The sequence below is a fragment of the Raphanus sativus genome, chromosome 2, assembly GCF_000801105.2.
Source record: "Raphanus sativus cultivar WK10039 chromosome 2, ASM80110v3, whole genome shotgun sequence".
Classification (NCBI taxonomy): domain Eukaryota; kingdom Viridiplantae; phylum Streptophyta; class Magnoliopsida; order Brassicales; family Brassicaceae; genus Raphanus; species Raphanus sativus.
In genome coordinates, this window is record NC_079512.1 from 17,547,142 (window position 1) to 17,564,655 (window position 17,514).

The following is a 17,514-nucleotide window of genomic DNA, read 5'->3' on the forward strand; positions in this document are numbered from 1 at the left end:
TTTTATTATAACTGCAAAAACTAATTTTCAATCTGGATTTATGTATAAATATTACAAATTCATCATTTAATATAAAAAAACTAAAAACAGAAAATAAATACCCGCCCGGTCGGGCGGGTCAAGGTCTAGTTAACATTAAACAAAAATTATATATATATATATATAGAGAGAGAAAATAAACATGATGGTATCTTTTTTTTGTTGCTTGTTTTTTGTTTTCTGTCACATAAAAAATTACACAAACAGAATTCATTTAAAAATAGATCCAACTGTAACTACGACAGACAAGCGGATCCAGTTGAAGAGTCTCTGTCGAGGCTCCGACAATCTTTAAAATTTTACTAAAAATATCCCCAAAAATTTTCAAAAGCGGTTTGCTCTTTTTTTGAAAGTTCTATGGCGGATGAGAAGGAGATTATTGATATTTGTAGTTTCCATGCAGAAAACGAAGATGAAGAAAATGATATAGACAGTGAGACCAGCGAAGAAGACGAGGAAGAAGAAGATGATGATGATGAAGAAGCAGAAGAAGAAGAAGAAGAAGAAGAAAAAGAAGATGATGATGATCAGAGCTTGAGGTATTGATTTTCATATTTCCGGTGTAATCTTAGGTTTTGATCGCATCTGTATTAATTTGAAACAGTGGAGATGATAGCGAATGGAGTGAAGATGATTCCACGGATTCAAATTCAGACTTTGATGATGACGAAGATGAAGATGACGACGACGAGGATGATGAGGAAGACTCTCTTGTAGATAAAGTCACTCGCCTGCTCAAGGGTTTATCTATTTAGGGTTTATGAATCTTGATTGCTTCCTTTTGCATCAGAGTCTTGTTGAACTTGTATAGACTTATTATTCTAAGTTTAATAATAACGATTGATTACTGAGTTCATTTCTTTATATTATTCATATAACTCTCATTGTTTTGTGAGTTTTGTAGCATAATCTTGAAGCGTCTAAAGTAATCAGAGCGCCTACGATTAGATTATATTAGATTAGCCGAACAAAACCAGTTTGTATTGATAGTAGTTTCTGAGCATTGCAGCCATCTTAGTTTGCTGTAGCTATGTTGTTACATTGTCCTAAGAGAAACATCTCTTTTGTTTATATCATGCCTGCGGTCAGGGGCAGCCTTGGGTTAAAGCCCACTAAGTAGGTGGTTGGCTGGACTTATAACAAAAGTTAGTTGTGGTGTAGTTGTTTAGGTTGCTTAAAAAGTTTCAAAGGTGAGAAGTTTCTCTTTTGATAAATGCACGTGAGTCTTTTTTTTTTTTTGAGAAACAAATGCACGTGAGTCTTTCTTTTCCAAAGATGTGTTTGTTAACAGGCTTTAATCTATACTATTAAAAGGGAAGCATTCTTAAAAAATCTACTTATATAAGTTGTTTGCACTATTTCATTAACTAACACTATGTCTTGGTATAACCTTAATTTTATTTAATTATAATGATAATATCAATTAATATTGTTACCTTAAATTGAGGGAATCAAATGAGGGAATCAAACGAGGGAATCAAATTATGGAACTCATATAAGATCAAATACAATATAGACTATTTCATTGTTAATTGTTTATACTTTTTGATTAAAACGAAGTATATACCCGATCAAGTACAATATATATATAGTCTTTTCATGATAGACCATCTAATAATTCAATCATCCAAGTAAAAACATGGTTCAAATTTTTATTTTAATTTTTTTTATTATTACCCTTTATTTTAGTGTTATACACTATATTTTATGATCATCATCTACATTATTTAGATATTAATTATTAAAATGAGTTAGCATAGGGGTGAGCATCAAGATATTCATTCGGATTCAGTTCAGATCTATTCGGGTTTTGGGTTTTCGGGATCAAAGATTTCAGTCTCATTCGATTATTTCTAAATTTTGGTTCGGGTTTGGTTCGGATCTTTGTGGGTTCGGTTCAGGTTCGGATAACCCATTTAAATTATTTTTAAAATTTTAAAATTCATTATATACTTTAAATTTCACAAAATCTATACCTAAAATAATATATTATAAATAAATTTAAATAACAAATGTCAAAATACCTAAACTTAACATATAAATTAGTTTGGCTTGAACATTTGGATAGAGAATCAATAGATTGTTTTAAGTATTTTTGGTGTTTTGAGTATAGTTTAGCTATTTTAGACATTTACTTTTTGACTATTTGTATATATTTTCAAATATTTTGGAAAAAAATAAAAAGTTTCTTATATATTTTGGATATTTTTAATATACATTAAATCTAAAAATAATTATTATATTTAGGTATATATATCTATTTCGGATACATTCTAATACCCAATATATTTCGGTTCGGTTCAGTTTCAGTTCTATAAAAACCAAAATTTTGAATCCATTCAGATATTTAATAAATTTTGATTCGGGTTCGGTACTACTTTTTCGGATCGAGTTCGGTTCAGTTTTTCGGATCCAGGTTTTTTCCCCAGCCCTAAGTTAACATATATCATTAAACATATTGCATCATGTCATCTTACATTATATAATTTCAAGTATTTATAAAATTAAATTTTATAAAAAAAGATTCTTGCGAATCATATTTTAACAAATATATATATATATATATATATATATTACCTCAACTTAATTTTTTGTAAAAGGTATTATAATAAAAAAAAATATTTAAGATATATTTAGAAATTATTAAAATCCCCATAAATATATTATATTTAATAGGCTGAAAAAATTTCCAAGTAAATCTTAAGCCATAACAATTTAACAAATGTAATACTTATGAAAGATACACAAATATAATGAGAGAGTAGGTCTGGATATTCAGGTATTCAGATTGGTTCCTTTCTATATGGGTACTTTAGGTCCTAATATTCAGACCCAAATAGATATTTGAAATTTTTAAGTTTGGCTTTAGGTCGGTTCCTTTCATGTCCGGATAGAATACACGTAATATTTGGGTACATAGCATGTTTGGGACGGTTAAGATTTAAAAACATTAGAAAATCTGAAAATCTGAAAAGTAATTTGAAAGTTGAAAAATATCCGAAAACCAAAAAAAAATCCAAAATATATTCAAATACCCAAAAATATCTGAAATACTTAAATATAACCTGAAGAACCGAAATATATCCAAAATTTTATCTGAACACCCGAAATATATTTTTTAATTCTTTTTAGTTTTTTCTTAAACCTGAAAGTATAACTGTAAACTCAAACCCAAACAAAAAATAATATATGTAATACTGAAAACATATCTGAAACATCCAAATTACCTAATATGTACGAAACATTTTTATGTACTTTGGATATCTGATCGGGTCTGGGTAGGTCCGTACCAAACCAAGATCAGTCGATCCAACAAAATTATCCATTATGTACATTTCCGTCGACTCGGATCTGATCGGATTTCTTTTTAGATTCGAGTAAATGCCTAAACTTAAAAGTGAGAGAATTATATAATAATGTACATACAAAATCTCAAATAAACTAATTCATAAATTATATAATTTTTAAAAAATTCTCTTTTTCGTTAAAATACGATTTGTAACATAGTAATATACAACAATCCTAAAATATTAATTCATATTAAACTTTGTCTATAACAAAGAAAAACCCGCGCTTTCAAAGCGCGGGTCAAAATCTAGTTTTTTGTTTTATTTTTGCTTTAGACTGAGAACTAGAGTTCGATCCGCGCATCCGCGCGGGTGTATATTTTTATGAATCTTATAAACATATAAAAACAAAAATGTAATGATTTTATTATACTATATTAGTTTGTTTTGAAAAATATATATTTCATTACAGTATCATGTGAATTTTATTGGCTATATTAGATCATTTTTATGGTATCAATAATTATTATCAAGTAATTTAGTGATTGCATTTAGAATTAAATGAAATAAACTTTAACAAAACTTGATTATCTATGATATTTGTATTATACAAGTGAATTTTATGTTGTCACTGAATGTATTAAAAATAAAGTTCAAATTGTAACTATATTATTAAAATATTTTCGTTCTATAATTAATAGGAAATTAGGAATCATACAAAAACAGTGAAACACTTGATAATTATATTTATTCCATACATACACTACTTTTATATTTCTAAATTGGGCTGTAGGATACAAAAAATTTAATTTGGGCCATACTAATTCAGCACATTAGATTTCTATCAGTTCGGTGGTTTAGTAATTAATTTACGTATAGGTGGTTTGCATAGACAACTAAAATCTCGTGGTTAGTTATTAATTTAAGTGTCGATTTAAAAAAGATAATGACATAGTGATGTAATTTTTGTGGAAAATTCAGGGTTAATTTCAAAATGTACTACATTGGACTGAACTCTTAGCAAAAAAAAAAATACATTGGACTGAACTTGTATGTGGTGGACTTTTTCTGCGGTTATATAATTTTCTTGTGATTTTTACCGGTTTCTCAGGATAAAAGATAGGAGCAGTGAAGTAGTTTTATGTAAGATCATCTCTTAACAAGGTAATACTAATAAATAATGTTCTTAAACATGCTCTCCACTTAGTGTCAGTCATGAGAGATGTCGAAAATTTGTTTTGGTAGGAGGTTTTGTTCTCTTCACACCTTTGCTAGGCTTCATTAGAGAGTTGTAACTTCTTTAGTATACTATTTGTGTGTCCTCCTACAGGAAACACAAGAACACACTGCTAGCTCAATTCATGTGTAGTCAAAGAACTCTGTGTCTTGTTGATCAAAACTTATTATTACTCTTTTTCATATCTATATTCATATTCTTTTGATGATTGTCATTCAATGTTTTACTCCTGTGAATCAAATGGACCCCGAGAAGTTCTTGGACGTGAAAACACTTAAAGGACGATTGCTTCTTTAAAGGGGGTCCATATTTGATTTGTAATCAATCATATTATTGTTACAAAGAAAAAAAAATCAATCAGATTATATATGTCCATTCACATGACATGTCGGATCCGTTCTTGTGTCCTAAATTTAAACACGGAGTTATTTGTACCCTTTTGAACTTAAACGCCACAAATAAAAATCAAACATTACACGACAAGACCAAAAATCATCCCTAAAGTCATGCAAACTAAAAATCCAAAAGTTATGATATAAGATTGACAGATCATTCACACCAATCGCAAACCAACCCTTTTATAACATATTTTAGTATTTTACATTCCAAATGCAAGAACAAACATATCAAATGATCACACATACTTACCATACCATAAGACCAAAATAACATTTAATAAAAAAAAATCAGAAAGCAGAAGAATCAAGTCATATATATATATATATATTTTAATCGAATCAAATCATGTTTAACTACTAGAACCTTGTGTTTGATGGTCGGATATCGAGTTCTTGAGTCCAAGCTCTCCGATCTTGAACATGAAGGCTCCAATATGTTTGAGCCAATACATCAGGATCCATTCCCATCACTCCCGAGCTTTCGCCTTCTCCTTCTCCATCTTCGCCTCTAACGTTGTATGATTGTTCTGCAACCACTCCTCTCAGTGGGATGTTTGTTTCTCTGAAAGTACATTTTTCGGAATTTATGTTATGTGATGCTATTTTCTTAGATCTTCAAATGCTTAATGTGCCAATTAAAAAAATTTTCCTGGTAAAGAATGGTAATGAAAAGGTTCTTTATTCGATTCTTAGAATCTTGTGGGTTCGGATCAGAATAATGCCGTTTGCGGAATGTAGAAAAGGTTGAAAACACCTTTCTATACAGATAAAGTTCTAATTTCGTCTTCTATTATTATCCCTACTTCGTAGATAATTTGTATAAATAAATAAATAAATAATGTATATATATATATATATAATGTAATTAATGACCATATAACTTACGTACCTTGGAGGTCCAACCACACCATCGATGATAACATGAGCCACATGTATTCCAAAAGGTTGATATTCTCTTGCTAAGCATTGAGAAAGTGCCCTCAACGCAAATTTCCCACAGCCTGTTCCATTTTCAAATATTCTTTAGTTATTAAAAGCATATTTTCGTTATACATATATTAAAATATCCAAAAGAGAATTACATAGCTCGGAGAAACCAGCAACGCCATTCAATGACGCCGAGCAACCCGTGAAGAGTATAGTTCCTTTCCCTTTATCCATCATCCCGGGAATAACCTTACAAAGAAAATCAAATGAATTTAAAGCCTTACAACAATAGAAAATTATTAAGTTAAAAAACAATAAAAATGATATTTACGTATAATTTTATTTTAATGTTCTTTTGGGTCAACCTTTACATAAAAATCGAATTGTCCAGATCACTCAATATTACATATATCATACAGACTAAAAGCTAAATCACAGAAAATAAAAATGATATTTTATAATAAATTTTACATGACTAGTACCTCAACAAATGAATAAGTTTATCAAAAAGTTTGAAGGATTACTCACATAAAATAAAAACAACTAGATTTCGATCCGCACTTTGCAATCGCTGAATATTTTATGATAAAAAGTTTTACTAATAACATAATAAATATTTTGTTAGTTTAAAAGAATTTGTGTATTTAATTTTTTTTTTCATTTAAATTAGTGTTTTTAAATTTGAGCCAAACCCGGGGTAAACGGTTAATCCGACAGTGTTCCCATAATTCAATTTATATTTTTTAAAATATTTATATTTAGAAAAAATCACTAAAACCCAAGACTAACATATTGAACTGATAGATGACTGATATGTAATCTAATTTGATTTAAATTTTTATAATTTCATAATTTGTCACCTTTTAATCTGAATTTTAAAGTTTCATTAATTTGGATTTTTTAATGAAATTATGAAGTTTCTACAAAATTTTGATAAAATGATAGTTATAAATAGTTAAAAACTATAAGTATGTCTTACTCATAGTAATTCTTTTATATAGCTTAATTAATTTTATTATAATTGTTTGGTGTAATATATCTTGGTAATAATTTGGTTTATATTATAATCGGTTTAAATTTGTTGTTAACAATTAGTGTTGTTTTTCTTTAGACATTTAAACATTTTTCATAATTATTTTTTGTTAGTATATTTATTGTAAAATGTATAATATTATATAAATATATATATATATATATATATATATATATATTATGTGATGGCTACAATTAAAATATTATGTTATTCAAAAAATTATATAACCATTATTTAGGAAATAAATAAAATAATCGGGTAATTTAACTGATTATTATTGATTGAAATGTTTTGTACTATTTAAATGCACAAGTTCTATTTATTTTTCACTTTTTTTATAAACTATTAGAATTTTTTTAAATTATACAATTTATCTAAATAATTAGAATTAAAATTGTTAAAATTATAAAAAGATAATATTTAACATTTTGTATTGTTTGGACAAAGGGTTAATTACAGTGTTGTTTGAAAACACTGATTGTAGTATAAATAAATAAATATATTGTTTGGAAACATGGATAGTAGTATAAAAAAATATTAGTGATTTAATGTAGGTTTAACTAAATAGTAGAAATGTGTATTTAATTTAAAAACTTACAAAATAAAGGTTAAGTCCAAGGTAATGTTTATATTTTAATAAGATAGATATTATACACACCTAGCATACATCAACAAATTATTAAATCCCCTGTATATATTAAAGTAGAAGTATTTTCATATAATGTGTTCATATTATGTTTTCCACGTCACAGTCTTACAGCGATTTGAGAACGAATACGCTGACGTTTCACGTGCAGAGAATTTCTCAGCCAAACTCCACATAAATGCATTACTATTTTACGTGTTTTTCAATATAAAAATCACATGCACAGTTTTGCGGGTTATACAAAGTTCTACATATAAAAAGATAATTTACAAAAGAAAATTACTAATGTCGAGACTTATTTTATTTTTACCTAAATAATTTTAATAGAATATTATCTTTATGTGTTATTTTGAATAAAAATGTTTTTAATGTTAATTACGGTATCTTTATATATTTATTAACCACCTTTATATACTTTCTTACATACACATACATGTAAGAGTAGACACGAATCCGATATCCGAGATTTTAGAGGTATTTGTGATCTAATCCGTTTATTCCAAATAATCAATTATCTGATTCGATTTGTAGCCATCCGTATATACGGTGTCCCGGATATCCGGAAAATTAGATTTTAACGGTTTCGATCCATAAAAATAAATAAATTAATTATAAATAAATGATAAAAAAAAAATTAAAAAAACAAAAAAAAAACTTATTTACTTTTTTGAATACTAATACCTAATTTAATAAATTTAGTAAATAAAGATATTGTAAAACTTATATATAATATATTATTTATATAACTTATTTATAATTCATTAAATATATGTGTATATATAAGCATATAACAGATTGGATCTAATCGAATATCTATTTTTAAAAATATTAGTTCTTGTGATTTGCTTCGTTTTTTACGGATATTGCATATTAGTATTTGCTTTTCTTCGTAGAGCTACGGATATCCAGATTTTTTTGTTCGAATAAAAAAAATAACGGATCAAATCAAAATTTACAGATATTTTGCCCAACCCTACATATATATGCACATTGACGTGAGCATTTATATAACGAAATAGTGAAGATTCTAATTCTCTTGGAAGATGAAATATTCTTTTTTATGTTTTCATTCAGCATAGACCAAATTGTAATGAAATGATTTGTCTTAATATTTTTCTTTTCTCTTTTTTTTTCAATTATTATCTAAATTTGATTTGATTTTCCATGCATTTAGAAATTATAATATGAAATCACTGGTTTGACATTAGGACAGTCTAAAATTCATATAACATGAAACCAAATAAATAATAATAATTTTTGGTTATCATTGAAAATTATTAAAAATCTCAAGCATTTTAACTGAATAAACAGAATAAAAATTGATTTAGAATGATTGTTATATTTTAATAGATTAAAAACCAAACAAACTAACCTAAAATTGAAACGATATCCAGATTAAACAGACCTAATATCTTATTATCTTAAAAATAATAAAATCAATAATCTCATTTCGCACGAGGTGCGGATCATTACCTAGTCTCTATATATAATATAAATTCATAGTTACGACATAAATGATCTAATTCATTTTAACCAAAATATTGCAAGTCTATTACTACAATAATACTAACAAGTTTTTTCCATAAGTGGATAAATTATACGTCGAAACACATTATCATAACAAAATCGCCATAAAATACATATAGTAATTTGAAGTATTTAATTTAGACAAAGGTATACCTGTTGGGCGCACAAGAATGCAGCGAAGACGGAGACAGAAATAGAAGTATGAAAAGATTGGAAAGGAATGTGGGTGAATGAAGTGGGATGGTGACTTGTGTAAGAAGAAGAAGAGTGATAAGCATTGTACACTAAAACCTCAACAAACCCTAAGGACAACACTCCTTCAAAGGCTTCTCTTACGCTTCTTGGATCCGCACAATCAATTCTTATAGCAAACACTTGCGCTTTCTCTTCTCTCGCTATCTCTTCAGCCACTCGAGATAACCTGCCTGCACAATTTAGCCGACCATATATATCAAGAGAATTGGTTCAAGTATTATATTTCTGTTTCTCAAAAAGAAAAGTATTATATTTCTATTTAGCACCGTTCTCTGATTAATATAAGTTAGGTACATGGGTGTGAGTGTGACTGTGACTGGTAAAAGCTTGAGTAAAAATATGAGAGAAGGTATTAAGTGGAATAAAAGAGGTAAGACTTAACTGGACATTTAGCATTTACACCAAAAAAAGACTTTTCAATTACCGAACAAAAATGGACAAAAAAATCTTATAATATTATATAGAAATCAGGTAAGTAAATAACATTTCATTACCGAACAGGAAGAAGAATAAAACTCCAACTGTTTCAAGTATTTTTGTCGAATTCTTAACATTGAGACCAAAAAAGTATTTTTTTTCGAATATTCTGAAATGATTTCAATTTAATTAGATAAGTTTTCAGTCAATGTTCTAAAAAAACTTAGTTCCGCTAGCATGTTGCAGAAACTGATAAAGCTTCTTTGCTGTGTGTTATTTAATGTATAAGAAGAAAAATTTATGTCGTAGTTTACCAACCACTGTAACTCAGAGTAAAACTTACACAGTAAAATGAAATTTCCCCTAAAAATATAGACTGGTTGCCAACCAATTAAGCCTACAGAAATGAAAAGATGTATAACTCGAAATCTTATCAAACAAATCTGAAATGTTTCTAACAAAATTTACATTCAAAAAGTATATGAGAAAGAACCTTTGACTTTATATCTAATAAGAAAAAAAATCTAAAATAAATCCTTTTAAAAGAAAACTGCCGCAATTTCAATATCTTTTTTTTAACATAATTTTCGCAATTTCTTTATCTTCTTTGGAATATAATATATAGAGACGAAAAAGGCACATACATATACATTGAATCTCTGCTAGTTTATGTTTGTGTGTGTGTATAAGTAGAGAGAAATCGATACAAAAGAGTGAGAGGACTAAAACCTAGATCGCGGGCGAGAATGGCGACGGTGTAGCCTTCATGTGCGAACTTTTGAGCGACTGAACGGCTAGTTTTGGACCTACGCCGACCACCGCCGCTATGCCTTTGCTGCCGGAGCTCGAACTTCCTACGTTTCTCATCATCAGTCCTTTATGATATGATCACTTTCCTTTCCTCGCCTTTTCTTTTATAATGTATATACTTCTCTCTCAGTTGTGGATAAATATATAATTCTTACAGTTGTCGACGTAACGCTGCCCCCATAACCTAGGCCAATCTCTTGGCTCTCTTACTTACTCTATTTAAGATTGTGTTGACTGTTGTGAGAGGGAGAAATATTCTCTTTTGAGAAAGAGGGAGAAATATTCTTGTGGACTAGATAAAATTTGGTGGCTGTATATATACTTTCTTTGTCATTTTTAACATAAAGTTGTCATCTACTTTAATAAAATAATAATAAAATCGAGATTTTCCAAGATCTAAAATTTATATGTAGATACGTATATATACTTGTTGATAGAAAAAGATAGGTATATACTTTTCTTATTATACACACACATATGTATATATACCTTTACCGATTTAATAGGCTACATATAAATATATGTGTTTCTAGGTGAAACATGGTCTCCAGTGTATATTGTAGTTCTTAGACCAAAAAAAAAAAGACAAAGAGACATGTCATGTGATATAATTTGTGGCAATTGGTTCCTACCTGTTAGACTCAAAAATGTTTCGAAAAGACTAAGGAGGTGGGATTTGTAAATTAAGGGTTAAGTAATCGAAAAAGGGTTAAGTAATCGAGTTGATTGAATAAAATGTGTGAATCCAATGTTCTACTTATAAATATGTTTTCCAGGTAAAACATGGTCTCCAAGGTATATTGTGGTTCTTAGACAAAGAGACAGACATGTCATGTGCAAGAGTTTGTGGCAATTGGTTCTTGTTTTAGACTCAAAAGATGATTCGAAACGACTTAAGGAGGTTTTGAAAATTAAGTGGCTGAGGACTCATCTATTGGTCAAGACTATGGATCAAGTTAAAAAGAAAGAAAGTTTTTCTGTATACTGAAAATTAATTTGCATTTGTTTATGTGATCGTTTTAAACATATCTCGGACTAATTTGAGCATATGATTAACTAAATACTAAAATACGAAATATAGACTAATTATCCGATGTTAAAAACTTGATGCGGAATTTATCTGTGATTAGTTTTATCATAGTATTTGTGATATATTAAATTATCAAATTGTGTAAATGCTTCTTTTAAAACGCTATATTTTTTATAGAATGAAGGAAACTTACAAAGAAGATAACAGTTTATTATTTCAATAGAAAGATAATAATCTATCTATTAGTTTGAAGCCAATTGCTTTCCTTTACGGAGAATATTATTCTTTCTCTTCTGATTTGTATATAAGAATTGTCTTTTATTTTTGTCTTGCAAGTTGGAGATTTGTTGCCCCCTTTCCTCTTCTGTCTACAGCTCATCAGCATAAAGTGTTCCTGCCTCTATCATTAGCTCGGGTAGTCCCTAGTAACGCTGTCTCTTTCCTTGTGACATACAAAATTACAAATATAACATATGCATGTATCTTTCTTTATTTCACCAAAGTTTCTAGATATACATATACTTTTAGATTAGTCATATACAATATGTACGTATTTTGAAATTTGAATACTACGTACATGATTAATGATTAGTAACCCTCCTTTTATTTTAAGTTTACACTAGGTGATTAGTTATATACATTTATGACTAATAGAATACCAATATCATTACTCTTGCTTTTATGGTATAATCAAACAAGTTCGGCAACATATTGAAATTTGAATACTATGTACGTACATGATTACTAATTAGTAAAACTGTTTTTATTTTAAGTTACACTAGGTGATTAGTTATGTACTTTTATAACTAATAGAATACCAACATCATTACTCTCGGTTTTATGGTATAATCAAACTAGTTCTGCAACATACTGATCACACTTTCGACTTATCAAAGATTCTTCTCCGACCTATTTTTCATCACATTAGTAAATGTATATTCTGGATAGGGTTCTAAGTGTGAATTGTGAAAGATGAGGATTTTCTCGATAGATTTTTGATTTTTGCAGGTGTGCGGGGAGATAAAGTGGTGTTGGGGGGGGGGGGGGGGGTGGGGGGTGGGGGGTGGGGGGGGTGGGTGGGGGGGGAGGGGTGGGGGGTGGGGGGGATGTTGTGAAAAATGGCAACAAGAAACGAACAAATACAAAAACATATACTAACTTTCTAATCAGGGTTGGATCTGAGATTTTGAGAATTTTAAACATTTTTGAGAACTTTAAAAATTTGGGGACCAATGTCAATATTCAGGAGCCTATTTCAGTATTAAAAACCTCTAAATTTTTAAGAATCAAGACTAATGTTTCATTTGGTTGTGTCCATATCTGATATGTTCCTAATATGGGACAAGAAATGACGAAGTAGTGAGTATTCTATATCTTCTGAATCTTTCACCCATCATCTTTTAAGATTTAGGGCACTTAATTTAATCACCTTAATAGGGTTTTAAAATATTTTGAGAACTCTAAAAATTTTGGAGACTAATGTCAATATCTAAGAGCTTATTTCAATATAAAAAAATCTTTAAAATTTTAAGGGTCAAGACTAATATTTCATCCGGCTGTGTCCAGATCTGATCCATTCCTAATACAGGACCATAAATGGGGAAACAGTGAGTACTCCATATCTTCTGAATCTTTCACCCCATCCTCTTTTAAGATTTAATGCATTTAACTTAATCATCTTAATAGGGTTTTATATATTTTTGAGAACTCTACAAATTTTGGGGACCAATGTCAATATCTAAGAGCCTATTTTAATATAAAAAACTTCTAAAATTTGTAAGCATCAAGACTAATATTTCATTCGGCTGTGTCCAGATCCGACCCGTTCCTAATATGGGACCAGAAATGAAAAAGCAGTGAGTACTCCGTATCTTTTGAATCTTTCACCCATCCTCTTTAAGATTTAATGCACTTAATTTAATCACCTTAATATGGAACTGATACGTATACAAACACACACATAATATTAGGAATGATATTCGTCTATTTACAAACACACACATAGAAGTATAAACTAGCTCAGACCATATATAATTTGTCTATTTAAATGGTATTCGATCTATTCTTGGTTTGGATTTATACTGAGGTTCATATTAATTAAGAAAGAGAAGCTCATCACCAAACGTTTATCTTCATTAACTTACTGAACAACGTACAAATGAGATTTTCTTCAGAAAACAACGTACAAATGGGTATATATAAACGTATACAATTATCGATGAATATAGCTATGATAGTTCATATCCACAGTTAGGTTGACGTCTACAGATTATGCATCCTACAAAAATACAATGTTCAGACTTTATTCAATAAAATAGTAAGTCTACAAAACCTTATGTATAATATATAGTGCATTAGTGCTAAATCTCCGACTTCAGAAGTTAAAACCCGTATTAATACTAACCGTCATTATATGACCATTTTGATAATAACATATAATGTCTGGTCATTCTCATCATATTCTGAGTTCTTGTTTGCTTTAAAAAGGTACTCTTTTCAGTCACAATAAATAAGAGTAGGGGATGTATAATTTTCTTTTTCCTGATTTGCTTGGCACCGTCACCTTTCAGTTACGTGTTCTTTTGATGTGTGGGGAATGCAGCCAATTACAAGCATTAATTTAAGAGGTCCCAAAGGAGTTGGTCAGTAGCTGTAACTGGAATTCACAAATTCATTTTAAATATGTTTCTTTTCTTATATATAGTTCGTACTATATCAATCATTCCTAAAATATATATACTGAAAATCGTTAAAAACTTTGCATTTTTTTGACATCAACATAAACACTCATCTAAGATTCTACAAATTAAAGTTAATTTTGCATCCATATGAATGATATACAACGATTGTTGCCGAACACTGTGCGTCAGACTATCGGTCATTGTATTATGCGTCCAAAGTATATGAATGATTCTGAATGATTGAAACATGTCTTCAGTATCTCGATATCTTCCAAATAACTTGTAAAAACCGATAATTTTTTGGGTTTCGAAACCATCTTCGCCAACTGAATTTTTTATACATTATTCTCGTGAGATCATAACCTTCTCGTGAGCCATCTTATTGATGAGAATTCAAAACAATGGAGACTAACTACCCTGGAAGCGTTGTTCGATCCAGGTGATATCCCCCTGATTCAGAGTATACGGCCCAGCTACTATGATAAGGACGACGGCTTCTATTGGATGTATACAAAGTCGGGGCAATATACAGTTAAGTCCGGATATGATCTGGCCTCACAACTGAAGGAAGAAAAGAAGGAGCAACAGGTTCTGGAACCGAGCACAAACAGATTAAAAGAGTTGATATGGAAGCTGAAGACCATTCAAAAACTCAAACACTTCCTATGGCAAGCTCTCTCAGAATGTATAGAGACCTGTAGCAGACTCGTAGATAGACATTGCGGAAGCGACCTGACCTGCCATTGATGCGGGAATGAGGAGGAGACGATTAACCATTGCTTGTTACTCTGCCCACCGGGGCTCCAAACGTGGGCACTGTCTGATATACCGACACTTCCGGGGTATTTCCCGAGTGCCTCTCTTGTGGCAAACTTTGATTACTTACTTCTTCGAGCAAAGAATGCAGGAACACCTACTAATGTTTTAGCCCGATTCCCTTGGATCATGTGGTTCATCTGGAAAGCACGAAACGAAAAGGTCTTCAATGGCGAACCGATCCTACAGTCAGCCACACGAATAGAGAAGAAGATGAATGGCGTGTTGCACAAGCCATTACGTCGCATAAAACCATACCGGAGCCTCCAAGACACGAGAATGCAGAGGCTTTGAACAGGTCACCACTCCCTCGATGCCAAGTGGACGCATCTTGGGTGACAAGTTCGAGCTTCTTTGGTGGAGGTTTCGTTTTTGATATCGAACCAGGGTCCCATACCTATGGTTCTATTGGGATGTTTCAGGTATCATCCCCACTACATGCAGAGTTTAATGCTCTACTGTGTGTAATGAAAAGCTCTTTGCAGCTAGGTTTTACTTCAATGTCCTTTGAATCAGACTGCTTACAACTAGTTAAGCTGATCAACGAAGAAGAAGAATGGCCAAGCTTGGCCTCAGAGTGGAACGAGTTCACATATTTGGCTTCTGAGTTTAATGATTTCTCTATTTCTTTTATAGTACGTAATTGCAATGTAAGAGCGGCCGACCTCTTTGCTAAAGGAGCTCGCCTTCGAAACTCTTTATTTTCCCATGTAGACACTTTGATTCCGACGTGGTTAGCTCAACAGGCTAACCTTTTCGTCTTGAAATAATAAAACATGGAGTTCGCCGTAAAAAAAAATAAAAAATTCCAAACACATAAACAGCAATGGTCTTCGCACTAACCGCCCTAGGGTTACTCCAACTTTTATTTTTCTTTTTTTCTTTTTTCTTTTATCAACATATATGTGTTAGATTTAAGCTAATATAGTGTTATAAATGTAATAAAGTATATAGTATTTTAATCAAAGATAAAGAAAAACATATGTATTTTTAATTTTGTTTTAAAAAAACAATTTTAATAATAATTAAAATATTAAAAATTAATACTAATTAGGACCTATAATTTTGTTTTTGCCAAGGGGCTTACCTCTATGTTGAGCCGGCCCTGGTCTTCATAAATCTACTCTGGTCAGACACATGTTTGTAGTATTTGATTTCTTCATAAATCTACTATCATCAGCAGTGGCGGAACTACTTTATTGAGAAGGGGGTCATATGACCTATTCAAAAACAGATTAAAAGAGTTGATATGGAAGCTGAAGACCATTCAAAAACTCAAACACTTCCTATGGCAAGCTCTCTCAGAATGTATAGAGACCTGTAGCAGACTCGTAGATAGACATTGCGGAAGCGACCTGACCTGCCATCGATGCGGGAATGAGGAGGAGACGATTAACCATTGCTTGTTACTCTGCCCACCGGGGCTCCAAACGTGGGCACTGTCTGATATACCGACACTTCCGGGGTATTTCCCGAGTGCCTCTCTTGTGGCAAACTTTGATTACTTACTTCTTCGAGCAAAGAATGCAGGAACACCTACTAATGTTTTAGCCCGATTCCCTTGGATCATGTGGTTCATCTGGAAAGCACGAAACGAAAAGGTCTTCAATGGCGAACCGATCCTACAGTCAGCCACACGAATAGAGAAGAAGATGAATGGCGTGTTGCACAAGCCATTACGTCGCATAAAACCATACCGGAGCCTCCAAGACACGAGAATGCAGAGGCTTTGAACAGGTCACCACTCCCTCGATGCCAAGTGGACGCATCTTGGGTGACAAGTTCGAGCTTCTTTGGTGGAGGTTTCAATTTTGATATCGAACCAGGGTCCCATACCTATGGTTCTATTGGGATGTTTCAGGTATCATCCCCACTACATGCAGAGTTTAATGCTCTACTGTGTGTAATGAAAAGCTCTTTGCAGCTAGGTTTTACTTCAATGTCCTTTGAATCAGACTGCTTACAACTAGTTAAGCTGATCAACGAAGAAGAAGAATGGCCAAGCTTGGCCTCAGAGTGGAACGAGTTCACATATTTGGCTTCTGAGTTTAATGATTTCTCTATTTCTTTTATAGTACGTAATTGCAATGTAAGAGCGGCCGACCTCTTTGCTAAAGGAGCTCGCCTTCGAAACTCTTTATTTTCCCATGTAGACACTTTGATTCCGACGTGGTTAGCTCAACAGGCTAACCTTTTCGTCTTGAAATAATAAAACATGGAGTTCGCCGTAAAAAAAAATAAAAAATTCCAAACACATAAACAGCAATGGTCTTCGCACTAACCGCCCTAGGGTTACTCCAACTTTTATTTTTCTTTTTTTCTTTTTCTTTTATCAACATATATGTGTTAGATTTAAGCTAATATAGTGTTATAAATGTAATAAAGTATATAGTATTTTAATCAAAAATAAA

The 17,514-nt window shown here is 31.0% G+C and overlaps 2 protein-coding genes across 2 annotated transcripts; one reads left to right on the forward strand and one right to left on the reverse strand.

The window, feature by feature from the left end:
- Positions 1 to 301: 301 nt before the first annotated feature.
- On the forward strand, positions 302 to 885 carry LOC108841309 (uncharacterized). The gene is made up of 2 exons (XM_018614079.2): positions 302 to 578; positions 644 to 885. Exons 1-2 carry the CDS (start codon positions 397 to 399, stop codon positions 792 to 794), a joined length of 333 nt encoding a protein of 110 aa, XP_018469581.1. The 5' UTR covers positions 302 to 396; the 3' UTR covers positions 795 to 885.
- A 4,227-nt stretch (positions 886 to 5,112) lies between these two features.
- Positions 5,113 to 10,858, reverse strand: LOC108840048 (uncharacterized). Its single transcript, XM_018612862.2, is given in 6 exon segments — positions 5,113 to 5,523; positions 5,851 to 5,962; positions 6,044 to 6,137; positions 9,248 to 9,519; positions 10,496 to 10,561; positions 10,564 to 10,858. Coding segments are annotated over 6 exon segments (822 nt in total). The 5' UTR covers positions 10,637 to 10,858; the 3' UTR covers positions 5,113 to 5,318.
- Positions 10,859 to 17,514: the final 6,656 nt, after the last annotated feature.

What these genes read in the sequence shown, in the direction of transcription:
- LOC108841309 (XM_018614079.2), top strand. Translation starts at nt 397, where the DNA reads ATGGCGGATGAGAAGGAGATTATTGATATTTGTAGTTTCCATGCAGAA. An exon ending in GATGATGATCAGAGCTTGAG is followed by an intron (nt 579 to 643) that starts GTATTGATTTTC and finishes AATTTGAAACAG; the next exon opens with TGGAGATGATAGCGAATGGA.